The following is a 13,449-nucleotide window of genomic DNA, read 5'->3' on the forward strand; positions in this document are numbered from 1 at the left end:
TTCTAATCAAACGGCTACGAAAGAAAAAAATATTCAAAAGTGGAAAGAAAAAAGTAAAGAAACAGTGAAGGTGGCAAGATCATACCACTGGCTCGCAGCCCCAATTTCATTTTATTTTATGACGTAGTACTACGAAACAAAAAAGATATTCTATTGTAAAACAAAAAACTTTTACATCATGGTTAAATATTGGTAGTGTCTTTATAATGTGAGTTAGGACTAGTTGGAAGGCATCACATACAGGTAGTACTTATGTAGTACCGAAACTGTTTAGAAAAGTGGAAATAAAAACAAGATATCTTTTAAAAAATGTATAATAATACTCTTACATCTCTTTGTATCTAAATACAATATTTACAAGCTTAATGATAACTAACTAATTATAATAAACTCACGGAGGTTCTATTCCAATTTGTCACTGTCCCCGAGTTCGGCCTGAAGGCAGTGTTAGGCAGTGTAACGTTGCTGTTGAGTATTCGTATTATAAAACGTACAAAAAGCTTCAATTTCCTAGTTATAATTATTATTATCTTGATACAGTCCGAAAGATACATAATTTGTGTTGTTTTCGATGGTTTGACCATGCAGGATGGTCGGTTTGAAATTTAAAAGATTTCTTAAAAATAATCTGAACTTTTAGGGTGTTATTTTTTGTCTATCCGTTTCTATTTCTCATATTAAAGGAATAAAAACAGTATGAGACGTAACTAAGACTTAGAACTCAGTGATATTTTAGTATTCAGACGTCTTGTAACTATCCGATCATAAGGCGAATTTGTCATTGAAATATTGAAATTGTTTCTGTCAAATCTTGAAACAGTAAATCTTATTAATGAGTCACTGTTTGTTTATTAAGTGAAATGTTACTTAATAAAACAGTAACTTTAATTGAAATATAAAAAAAGATTTTTTGAATTTCAATTATGTACCTTTGGGAGAGCGATAACTAGTCTAAGAAATATAATTTAACAATAGATAGATCTAGAAGTTACAATTACAATAATAATGTTAGAGAAATTTACATTTATCACACAGTTCCTTTCATCCTCTATCCTTGAAGCCAACTAACGCCAATAAATAATGAAGTATATAATAATAAAATACATAAGTCATATTGGTGGTCTGTCACGTTCATAAAAATATTACAATAATTTATTCATCGAAATTTTGCTGTTGAAAATTAAATAAACTGACTAAAGATAGTCAGAATGTCAAGTCTTTCTTATCAATGTTGGCTTTAAAAGCACTACTGTGTTTGGCGTTTAAATATACATAAAATTGTATTTTGTCCTTTTGTCTGACCACAAAAATTTTCTTATATATTTTCGTTTGAGTCAATCACAGTGGCACTAAGTAGAATGGCGCATAAACCTTTCATAAATAAATTCAAATTTCAATATAAAAGTAAAAAAACTAAAACTTACACACCTTTTAGTTTGTAGAAAGTTCTCGAAGATAGATCATCTAGGTTCTAAGTACAACTAATTTTGAACACTATGTATTTATAATTATTGCAATTTACATAGCTTAATGGGACTTAAAACACCAAATAATATCCTAAATACGCCAACAATTGATTTTAAACTGTTATTTTATAAGCAAACGAGAGTTGAAATATTTATACAGCGATTCAAATAAGAATAGGAACGGACCTCGACCGTCAAATGTCAAACCTCATTTCATTATGAACATCAGTGAACTGTGTTCATGAGCTGTCAAGAAATCAAAAAGTATTTTTTATTTTGATTTAAACTTTTGGCACCAAAAAAGTCCATACTACATTTTTGACAGCTTCTCAACCCAATATGGCGGTTAATCCTATTCTTATTTGAATCGCAAACAGCAGCTACTCTATTGCTTATCGTTTAGCGGCGGGAGCTTGAGTGTGATGGGTGCATCCTTCTACATTTTCTGGCCAATCGCAGACGTTTTCGTTGGGGTTGAAGACCAGGTTTGAGGGGCAAGGCATGTGGTGTTTCCTCTCGCCTTCGCACATGTAGTACATGGTACAGTCAGCCCTGTCTTTGTGGTAGGAGATGTGACCGTCTTCTTCTTCGCAGACTACTTCGTTGGCTGGAAACAGAGGTTTCAATCAGTCATTTGGAACTTTCGCATTATTGAAACACGCAGAGAGTTGGGCAGATTAAACAATTCGGAGGTCTCAAAGTTTTTTTAATTTGAATTCAAAGTATAGAACAGTGTCTTAAATTAGATTAGACCTTCAATTGTTTTGATATAAATTGGGTAAAAAATAGACACAAAATTGTGTTTGTCTATTTTTCTAATTTATTTATCCTTTCGCAGGTCTGCAGGAAGAGATTTCTTATAGAAATAAGCAGTACCTTTGAACACCTCTTTCATTATATGTGCTACTTATATTTGTTTGTGTACAAAATGGTAAAATAAATCAATAAATTTAATCTGATAATTTTCATTTCGTTTATCAAATAAGTCATTGATTACTTACGATCTTTAGTAGTGTATTGTCCGTTAGGGCTAGATGACTCATAAGGTCCGTCGTATTCCAGCCTGACTTTGTAGTCTCCGAGCTCTTGCTTCATGGCTGTGATGAGGGGGTACTTTCCAGTGCCACAGGATCCTCTGAAGTCATCCATGTCGATGGACCAGACCATGATACCACCGAAGCCTTCTTCCTTCAGCCACGCCATCTGAAAGATACAATTCATTTTTGTTCATATGATATGTTTTCCTTTATGCCTGTATGTTTTTTATTATGATTTGTTCACGATTATTTAATGGTCTGATTTATCTTTACTTAGAGGATGTTTTTTGCACTGCCGGCACTTTTGCACAAAAGTTAATATCGTACTTTAAATAATCATAACGCAAGCAAATGTTTTATAATACGTGTATGGGATCCAGATCAGTGTTAAAATTTTTACCACTTACCTTAGTTTTAAGTGATCTCTCATCATCGAATCCGACCCACTGGTCATCTCTGTAGGCGAAAGGCACCATTTGTTCATTGTCCCACACAAGAGTGGTGTTGTCTTCACGGAGAAACTCACAGATTTCGTAGTAGGACATGAAGCCAGCCTCGTTTGTGAAACGGCCAGCAGAACCTGTGATAGGAATAGTATAATTCTTTAATGTCTGGATCGAATTGTACCTACAAGGACTCACAGACTCCGAATTAGCATTCGTGGATCACACAAACTCCCGATGAGGACACGCGGGGTTTGAATCCGCCGTAAGTCGCGGATAGTGGGCGTAGCGTGGTTACCTATGCTGCTAACTATGTCAGTCGAAAAGATACGACTCAAATCAAAATAATATATAAGGACTAAAATCTGCAGATGAATTGCAATAAACTATCTGCAAAAAATCTGAGAAGCTCCCAGTCCTTATAGTCGGAGTTAATAATATGAGAATTGTGGCATGATAAATGCCATGTGGCTGCGATTGCCGTTCGCCTTGTCATTGTTCGAAGTGATAACTTAAAAAAACGAAGTCTTAAATTACTTGAATATTCCATTTGTTACTTACCACCACCAGACGCTGGAGCTCCGATATCAAACTGTGTGTCGTTGATGAGGGTGAACGACCTTCCGTATGTCGGCATTCCAATCATCAGCTTCTCTTTAGGAGCACCTTGACGCACCCATTCGCGAGCTGAGTAATCCTGTAGGTTGCAAAGAGGTTAGGGTTGTGTCATTAAGTCCAAAAAAAGCGAATCAACCATTTATAGATTTTTTTTGAATATGAAATATGTAGAAACAGTATATGTCTTTAGAAAATCATTTATGTGTCAATCATCCTTATCAAATAAAATTTTAGAATCTAATTATTTTAGAAATTGACCTTAAAGAAGACTACTTCAGAATATCATAGAAGTAGATACTTACCACAGTAAGTTTCTTCTGGTAGCTGGTGGCGCTCTCAAGAGGGAAGAGCGGGCTGTTGTGTCCGACCTGGCGCTCCCATTGACCGTGGAAGTCGTATGTCATAACGTTGATGAAGTCCTGAAAGAAGATAATTAGATAAATACTGCCACTCCCGTATTAAGCAGTAAGTACATAGGGGATAAAGAAGAAATAAAACACTTGAATTAAAGTGATGCCCGATTTGGAGCCGTTAAATTTTGAAAAACAACTAAACAGAAGTGTTTTGGAGAAAACAGTAGTCACGGCACATACAAAACAAACTCATATTTTATTTTTGTCTATTTGTAAAACATATGTCAAAATAGAGGCTAAGAAAATAGCTTCAGGCGTTTCTATCTCATTATCTTTTATTAGTATAGAGAAAGTGACCAACGGTATACTTTCTAAAGCTAGAATACTAATCAAACTGCTATTAGCTTTAACTGAAGTATAATTTCTAATATCTGACATAATTATCAAATGATTCTAAAAAATAAACAAAGTAACAATGCATTAATAATGCTCATAATATTTTTTTGGGTTCTTTTTTTACTAATAGTAGTAGGAGAGATTGTTCCGACTTAGATTCTGCCTCTCAAAGCAAAATATGTCTTATTATTACATGATTAGAACTAAATTTGAAAGTAATTTAAAATAAAATCCAACTTACCAAGTATTTAGAAATCTCAGGCACGTCGTAGCCAGCAGCGATGGCTTCGAATGAGGCAGGCACGGCAGCAGACAGCAGCAGTCTCGGTTGGCCAGAGGTCTTGGCCTCGCCCTCGAAAGCCAAACGGAGTTCTTTCAGCAAAGACACGAAGGCAGCACGGTCATCGGCTCCTCTGCAAGAAGGAAGATAGAATGTATTTAACATATTCTTAACAAATGTGGTCATGGTCTAAGTAATCAACCCTGTGACACACCAGCTTTGTGTCTGAACCGATAGGCGAGTGGTTGAGGTCACCACACCAAACACACTGAGCGTGACGTATCGCGGGTTCGACCCCCGTAGGACAAGCATATGTGCGATCCACGAATACTTGTTCTGAATCTGAGTGTCTCCCCGCGACACAAGGATTAAATTCCTTACTACGGGAGTCGTTTTTTTTTAATTGACTTATATGGTGACCGCTACCCTATCCTGCTATAGATAATATTTTTTAAAATGCAGTATGAATTAAACGTCTTTCCTAGGAAACTATGATAATTTAATTCTTCAAGAAACAAATCCACATAGGTGTCAATCCTATGTGTTAAAGTCCAAGCCACTCGTCCTTTGGTACTTCCTAAGATTTCAAAGTGAATTCTTGTCAAGTTTTCATCTAGTGTTTAAAACTTAATCCAGGTCCTACACATAGTTCGATGGAACTATTCCAACAAGTTTCGAACAAGACAGCGCATTCTGCTGCGATCTGTGCTATTTGTAATTTAGGTTTGAAAATTATGTTTACCTAATACACATCTATACTTCTATACTAATATATATTGTTTGTTTGAACGCGCTAATCTCAGGAACTATTGGTTCGAATTGAAAAATGATTTTTGTGTTGAATAGACCAGTTATCAAGGAAGGCTAAAGGCTATATAACATCACGCTGCGACTAATAGGAGCGAAGAAACAATGGAAAATGTGGAAAAAACGGGGAAAATTCTAACCACGTAAACAAAGTCGCGGGCAACAGCTAGTTATTCATAATGATAAAGATGAAAGAATTTTATGCAAAGGTAATAAGTTACTAGTAACTATCAATAAATGCTAGGTGTACATTCAGCAACAAAGTTTGGATTATACTACGTTCAGATTATTATAACAAAAGTACACAGTAAAATTCAATGGGCTAATTCTAACGTTTCTAATTTTAAACCGAATAAACCTTGAAATTAATTAATTATTGTCCATAACATATCCTCAAATAGACTTATCCCTAAGAAGATAAAATTCTGCTAAAACACTTTAGTCAAAAATTTCCAAACAAAAAGAGAAAAAGGTCGGGTAACATAGTTTTTATCCATTATACCGCGACCTTTCATGAAAGAAAATCTGTTTTTTTTAAACCTAGACTAATTTAAAAAACCGTACCGTACCGAATTGTAATCAGTTTATACTAAAGTTAAGGACTAGTATTTATAGTCTTATGAAATATTTCATTAAACCTGATACATGAATCAAGAATTTCCTGTAAGACTTAATCAAAGTTTTGCCTTACCTGGGGTACTCCCAGTCGACGTCAAGACCGTTGAACTGGTAGTCTCTGAGGAACTCGATTGCTTCGTACACAAACTGGTTCATACGGAACACGTTCGAGGTCAGCTCTTTGAAGGGAGTGGAGCCGAAGGCCCAACCGCCGATAGCGAGGAGGATCTAAGAAAACATAAAATTATTATTAAATATTAATGTTAAATGTTCTTATGTGTTGTGTGTTTCTAACTGTAAATTTTCCATTCATCAAAAATTACATCAATGATAAGCTGAATATTTGTTTAATTATATACACTAAAAGTATAAGCCAGTATTATTCTATATTTAACAAAAATAAACTCAACATACCTTCAAATTGGGGTTCTTTTCTCTTAACGCTACAACTTGATCGTACATTTCAGTATCTTTCTCATCTCCTTCAGCGAGTTTGTGGTCTTTAAGGGTGGCGAAGGCATAGATGACGTGGGTACAGAGGGTAGGGTCCACGTTTTCCGGCAGGAAACGACCAGCTGACGGCCTCTTAGAAGACCACGATGTCAAGTAGCAAAGGATTTGAGGTTCGCGCCCTGAGGAATTAGTAAAACTGTTTAGAATGATGGAAAATGGCAGACGGGATGATATATATGCATTAAATATAATAAAAATTTGCTGTCACCGCTCCAAAATCAAAATGATTAAGCAAAAAGTGCTTGTCATAAAATATCTAGTGCTTATAGCAGACACTAGTAAGTAAGTAAAGAAACGGTAATTTTAGTCCAAAAATTCTATTGAGGTAGCATGATTCAAAATTGATTTAGGAAATTCAATTTTAACGTCGCTCTTAGCAATGAATTAAAAATGAGTTCAGAATCTCCTAATTCGTTTTAAAACGTAGGACGAAATCAATTTCGAAATATGGCGTCCTAATTTGTTATTCATTTGATGTTTTATTAAAAAGCTCATCAATCAACCGACAAAGTGTGATAGATCACAGAAAATAGATTTCGAGATCTAAAATATTCAGAATAATTGTTTTGTCATTAGCTACTGAAACTTTTGATTTTTGTTTCATTCTCAATATAGACACGACCTTTACAGCTATCTACTTTCCTAAATTATTTTCGAAAGCGAGTCATGCCAATAAAAATGTTATATTTTAATTAGACGTTCATTTATGTTACGTAGATGATACTAAAATAACGCAATACATTGAAAATATGACATTTACCTATAACAATTTCTCTTAAGAGACCATAAAACTTGTACCTACTTGTTAAGATGTCGCTTGGCGATGTCATAAACTTGACGGTATTAAATCACAAACCCCATTAGGACCTTCCTACCAATTTAAGCAGACCTACCACGCGGTCTCATTCACCTAACAATGTGATGCTCTATTGTTTGCAGACATATTTTCAGGGATCTCAACATTCTGGTCGTTGGTACAACTTGAACGTGAAAGCACTCGATGTTTCAAACTTTTAGCAACTATGTCACGAATTGTCGACTTTCCTAAGCCATTCTTGGCAACAACAGAAGGCCTAAGAGTGACCCTTGCGGTACTCGGTTGAATGTCGAGCTTTTAGTGTCAAATACACTTTCCGTTGTTTTTGTTCCATCTGTTAGGAGATTTCTACTAAGAACGTCTGCTAATGAAACTTTATGGTAACAAAGTTTTTGTTTTCCAAGATCTTAATTTTTTTCGGGTGTTATTGAACGGAGTTCTTGAGCTTGTATCGGTGTTGTTGGAATTTGTTAACTTTTTCTCTTTTGCTATAAAATGTTCTACATAATGTTATTCAGTGTTTGCTGATACGACTTTCTAGAATGTGTTTTCTTTTAGTACCTTATATATTTGGTCATATAACTGATATTAAAATATACGCTGAAATCTTTACAATTTTATTCGGGAAACTCCAAGCGAGGCCTGTCAATACAGGTGCCTAGTGAAGTGTTAAGGACTCAAAAATATCTTCCATTTGTGTTCAGCCATTGTTTATTTTTCCCGATGTTAGAAAATGTATTTTCCCAAAACATGTTTACTTCGCAGCTTTGCGCTTGACGTGCCCAAAAGAGTTTTGTTAAACGAAATCGTAACTTTACTCGCTTTGAAGTTTCGAAGATAATCCTCTGTTTTAAGTTTTTGTGATTTAAGCTCTTTGCGTGCGTTCTGTAAAAGTTATGGCTTTTGAGCCGAAGTTGGAAAATTCAATATTGGAAATTCCTTAAAACTTTTCTTCTCATGAAAAGTTTTGCGGATATGATGAAATATCATTTTACTAAGGATGTAAGTGTCGTTTGCAAAGTATGTAAACCTGTTTGAGTTAAGATACCACATTAGAAATAATCGCTGAAACCTGTCTATTATCACCTTATGTAACAACCACGCATCTAAGACAATGCGCTGCTAAAGTAAGACAACTTATACAATCATTATTAAAATTCCTAAGTTATTTAAACAATAATTTTAAATTTTAGAAAGTTAAACCGTTTAAACTAAAAGACAATCATTATGGGTTTGGTTAACGACCAATTATCGACACGAGAAAGTGTTTTTATAGACGTCATTTCCATGTTTACTCATGTATAATTATTCAGTCGAATCGCGGCTTTGGGCTTACGAATTCAACTTTTTGGTAAATTATTTATATTTTTGCTATTCTGCGTATCAATTTGGCACTCAAGCCCATCTATCAAATTACATTTATCTAGTAACATATTAATTTCCGTATTTAACAGCAACAATACTCTATGAATAAAAATTTGATCAAAGACTCTTAAATCAGTAGCAGTGAGGTACATAAAAAAAATCGCTATTTCAATAAAATGCAAATGATCTTACTGTTCTTGTCAAGCACAGCAGCGTTGTTGTTCTTGATAATGCGGTTCTTGGTGGGCTTGGTTTTGACCTTGCTGAGGACATCGGCTAAGCTGATCTTAATTGGTTCTGGTTTTTCGGTCTCCTCGATGAGGACGCTGGAGGCAACTGTGGCCCAGTCTACGTCCTTTGCGTCTTTACCGCGAGATATACCGCGGAGTTCCTCCCTGTAAAGTTTGGATTGATTTGTCTAGTATGTTCTATTAGATGGGGCTTTGGTCAATATCGAAAGTAAGTGAATGAATGCTGATTGACGAATGGTTGAAAATGTTTCAAATGTCTATAATATTGGTGTTTGGCCGAATTTTGGTTTTTGAAATACTTTACTTTTACAATCAATATGTAAAGTTATTTTATTCGTTCTTATTTAGGAGCTTTGTCAATCCGGCTGTGTCCAGGAACTTTTCTTACCGACTGTTAACGCTTTTCTAGAAATTGGGATTTTTTCATAAGTGTCAAGTGCTTACCTCATAGCTCCAATCAGTGGGTATTTGACATCACCACCGCAAACACTGCCGCTGAAGTCATCCATATCAACCGTCCATACCATGGCACCACCGAATCCATTGTCCTTGATCCATCTGGTGACAAAATATACTTTTGAGAACTGACCAGTATTTTGAAATATTAGTTCAGAGCTTTGCTTTGAAAGAAAATAGTTGTGGATTATAATGATTTAATTACTAGTCTACTATATAATAAACATCTGAATAAATAAATATTGTTCATCTCACCTCATTTTGTTCCTGATAGATTTCTCGTCATCAAAACCGACCCATTGGTCACCGTGGATAGCGTAAGGGACCTTCATTTCCTCATCCCATATATAAGTACCACCGTTTCTCAATATTTCACATACCTAAAAATAGTTATTGAATATTATGATAGAAGTCTCTAAAAAAACGTTTGTCAATATTATAATATGTATGAGATTAAAAGTAAACAGATGCGGTTGAAAATAATACATTTAATAATGGATGAGAATATAAATTTTAATTCACACCACTAATCTTGTCAAACGAGACTTTAATTAACAGATGCGGGCTTCAATAAATCCATCAACGCACGCTACCGATCCTTAATAGAACCTCATAAACAAGATCCCAAAGCATAAATCACTTTCATACTTGAAGCAATACTTTTTAATTATAATAACCTCGTAGTAGGCGAGGAAGCCTCCTTCCTTTGTGTATTCGCCAGCTTTCCCTCCCCCGCTGGCTGGAGAATTCACTTTGAAGTTATTAGGGTTGGATAGGGTGAAGGTTCGTCCGTATGTTGGCATACCTGGAAATTATGTACGTCATCAAAATGTTCCGCTCTTGAGAATTCTTGGAGATACCGGCTTATTTGTGGGGAAATATTGTATACATTTGAGATTAGTTTCTTTAGATAAGTAAGCTGTGAATCGAGAGCTAATTTTCAATCTAGATTTAAATTAGCTTTTTAGTTATCAAAAATATTTTCAAATTGGTTTCTACTCATGATTGAAATTTAGCTCTTTTAATATGGACGCCAGTCTCCATTTCAAGATTTTGGGATGAGGATAAAAAATCTCAATCTTACCAATAATAAGTTTTTCTTTGGGAGCACCAAGTTTGACCCACAGATGGGCAGCATGGTCGACAGACAGTTGCTTCCTCCATTCGGAGTCGGATGAGGGCGAGTATAGAGGAGCGTTGTGACCAGTTTCTCTTTCCCATTTTCCGTGGAAATCGTAGGCCATCACGTTGATAAAGTCCAAGTAACTGGTGACAGAAAATTATGTTGATAAGATTTTTTTTGACATTCTGAATAAAATGTTCATAGTTACGAGACGTTAATTGTCTTACTGCCAAATTGAAAAGTCTTGCAATCATGTTTTCTTTAAATATATTATATTTGTATCTATATGTCATTAATTAGTTAAGGTTTCAATTCTGAATTTATCATCATAAACGTTGAGTTAAAACACGTGTACTTTTCTCATTAAGGTGTGTACTTTACTTATTCGAACACTCAACAGCCTAATTAAATATCAAAATGTTTATCAACAAATCAAAATTTCAAACAATGAATTTCACAACCAGCTGATTCTGCTTTTAAGGCTGAATTCAAATGTTTTTGATTGACATATCAAAAGAGTGATAAGCAAAACATCGAAATACGTGCCTAGTTCAACAAATTAATGTAAGCTCAACAAAATTTAAACTTTGAACTCATTACACCTTATTCCAAACACATAAGGTATAGATTAGGATGCAGAGACCCTAATCGATGACTTTGTAACAGTTGTAGTCTAAAACAATGTATCCGAATGTGGGAAAACGCATGGAGTGGGTAAAACAATAAAAAATATTAATAAAAGAAAAATTTGCATCGACCGTGCGACACCGTTTCAACTCGGTATAAATTATTTGGGTCAGTATTTAAATACAAATGGACTCTGGAAGTTAATGTATAGGGATCGGAATAAAAAAGTTTGTGAAGTTGTAAGGGTAAATGGACGTTTTTGCGAAATTATCTTTTGGACCGCAGCTGGGGAATAAAGAAACTCCACAAATACGACTAATACAGATGAGAGCATTTTGGATGAATTACCGAACTAGAAGATAAAGTATGAGATTATTTCGTAGCTTTTGCCTAGCCAAACTCGAACATCATTGTTTTCAACGTCTACAGTAATGAGTATCAAAGTGCAAATATCTCTTCTTCTTTAGACGATTCAGAGGAGTATATCGAATCCACAACAGATTTTTTATTTAAATGAATAAAATTACAATCTTTCATTTGTTCTTTAAACTACGGATCCAATTAACAAATGAAAAGCTGCCAACCTAGCAACAGCAGGTACATCGTATCCACCCTTGATGTTGTCGGGACCGACGGGGACGGCGGCGGTGAGCAGTAGACGAGGTTTCTTCACTTCTTGAGCTTCAGCTTCAAAAGCCTCACGTAATTCTGTAACAAGACGAAACATGATAAATAAAAACTCTTCTTAAAAAAATTGGTGGTCAACCAAAGTGCAAATGACCTTGCATTTTAAAATGACGTTAATGATATAATAACACTAATTGTACATATACTTCTGTTTAATAGCGTAAAACTACGCTCGTGTGTGAAACGTGATCGCATGTACAATAATTTCACAAACAACAAAACTACATCGTAAATCGCAAATCACGCGTTTCCAACGTTGACTGACATTCCATTAACTTTACGTGCCCTAGGACTCGAATATCTGGAAACGCTAAATTTATTCGAGCACTAAAGTTCACATACAAAAACTATGTAAACAGATTTCATTATGATAGGCCCTTGTTATAACAAGGTTTAATGGTTGATGTAAAGGAATTTTCGAAAGGTATATCCTCTCTAAATGTAGCAAGGACGGTGAGTGATGTGATACCTACCTATATACAAGTACAAAACGTGTTGATTACTTATTGTCTTATTGGATGTATGAGATTCAATTGTCTTTGATCAAGGAATGTTTTCAATAAGAAATAATGGCTTGTTGAAGTGAAACTTGGCTTGCGAAACGCTGTTTCAATTTGGCGAATTATTGATAGCTTTGTAATAGGTCGGTTAATCCTTTCGTATGGGAATGGAATTTTAGATTTTTAGATGAGAAACCAGAAAGAGGAAAAAACATTGCTAGTTTTGGTAAGGCTATAATTTGTAGTGCTCTCGTAAAATTGATGTCCTATTCCAGATTATTTAACAGTTTTGATATTTTACCAAGGGATACCACAAGGTCTTTTGTAACACAATGAATCAGTGAATCATGATCTCAACTATTCTTAAGTCTAGACGTTTAACATTTGTGAAATACAAATAGTTTTCATATCGCACGAAGGTTCCGTAGACCATGATTGTGAAAGGATTCTCATAATTGTAAAGTCCGATGATCTTGTTAGCCTTGTTTCTGAGCTTTTGTAGATTAGAAACAAATTATAGGGATTGAGAATTATAGAGCGGTTTACGGCCTCATAGATAAAATTAATTGGAAATTGTTTCACTTATAACCACCTATGTTTCAGTTGCAGAGATGCATTTCATTTTTTACATAGTCATTATTTAAAGGTCAAGAGGCTTAGACTTTACGATCTTTGTACTTGAATAATGGTATAATTGATACCAATCCTTTTATTACTGTTTTAAGTTCTGTGGAACCCTTAATTTCCTACCCTTGATGAACATTTCAACGTTTGACTTCAGTATAATGTGTCTTTTTTTATTTTTTTTCTTTTCACCTTGCTGTTCTTTTGTCCCTTTTTGTCCAAATGTAGGTCCCTGCCCCCCCCCCCCTTAAGATCGGTAATACATCATATATTTACATCTCCAGAGAAAATAACTGTTTGCTTCAAGGATTTTTTTTAACACCCTACCCTGAATCACTCTGACCACACAGAAAAGGACACTATAATAGTGGGTGCTTTAATATTTTTTGGAGTACTTGAATATTTTCTCCGCGAACTCACCATTTGACCTAGTTTAGCACTTCCTTACACCAGCAGAAATAAATTAAT

General features: G+C 34.9%; 1 protein-coding gene across 1 annotated transcript in view; it reads right to left on the reverse strand.

Annotated features, from left to right (window-relative positions):
• Positions 1 to 411: 411 nt before the first annotated feature.
• Positions 412 to 13,449, reverse strand: part of LOC113492211 (probable chitinase 10) — an 85,840-nt gene continuing 72,802 nt past the window's right edge. The window contains exons 6-19 of the mRNA XM_026869577.1: positions 11,755 to 11,878; positions 10,505 to 10,686; positions 10,098 to 10,225; positions 9,676 to 9,800; positions 9,409 to 9,522; positions 8,906 to 9,108; positions 6,433 to 6,650; positions 6,092 to 6,246; positions 4,555 to 4,726; positions 3,867 to 3,983; positions 3,508 to 3,643; positions 2,911 to 3,083; positions 2,468 to 2,669; positions 412 to 2,073 (exon numbers count right to left, since the gene is read on the reverse strand). Of these exons, the coding sequence (XP_026725378.1) occupies positions 1,859 to 2,073; positions 2,468 to 2,669; positions 2,911 to 3,083; positions 3,508 to 3,643; positions 3,867 to 3,983; positions 4,555 to 4,726; positions 6,092 to 6,246; positions 6,433 to 6,650; positions 8,906 to 9,108; positions 9,409 to 9,522; positions 9,676 to 9,800; positions 10,098 to 10,225; positions 10,505 to 10,686; positions 11,755 to 11,878 (2,264 nt within the window). The 3' untranslated portion in view covers positions 412 to 1,858. The remainder of the gene's footprint in view (positions 2,074 to 2,467; positions 2,670 to 2,910; positions 3,084 to 3,507; positions 3,644 to 3,866; positions 3,984 to 4,554; positions 4,727 to 6,091; positions 6,247 to 6,432; positions 6,651 to 8,905; positions 9,109 to 9,408; positions 9,523 to 9,675; positions 9,801 to 10,097; positions 10,226 to 10,504; positions 10,687 to 11,754; positions 11,879 to 13,449) is intronic.

The sequence above is a fragment of the Trichoplusia ni genome, chromosome 3, assembly GCF_003590095.1.
Source record: "Trichoplusia ni isolate ovarian cell line Hi5 chromosome 3, tn1, whole genome shotgun sequence".
NCBI lineage: Eukaryota > Metazoa > Arthropoda > Insecta > Lepidoptera > Noctuidae > Trichoplusia > Trichoplusia ni.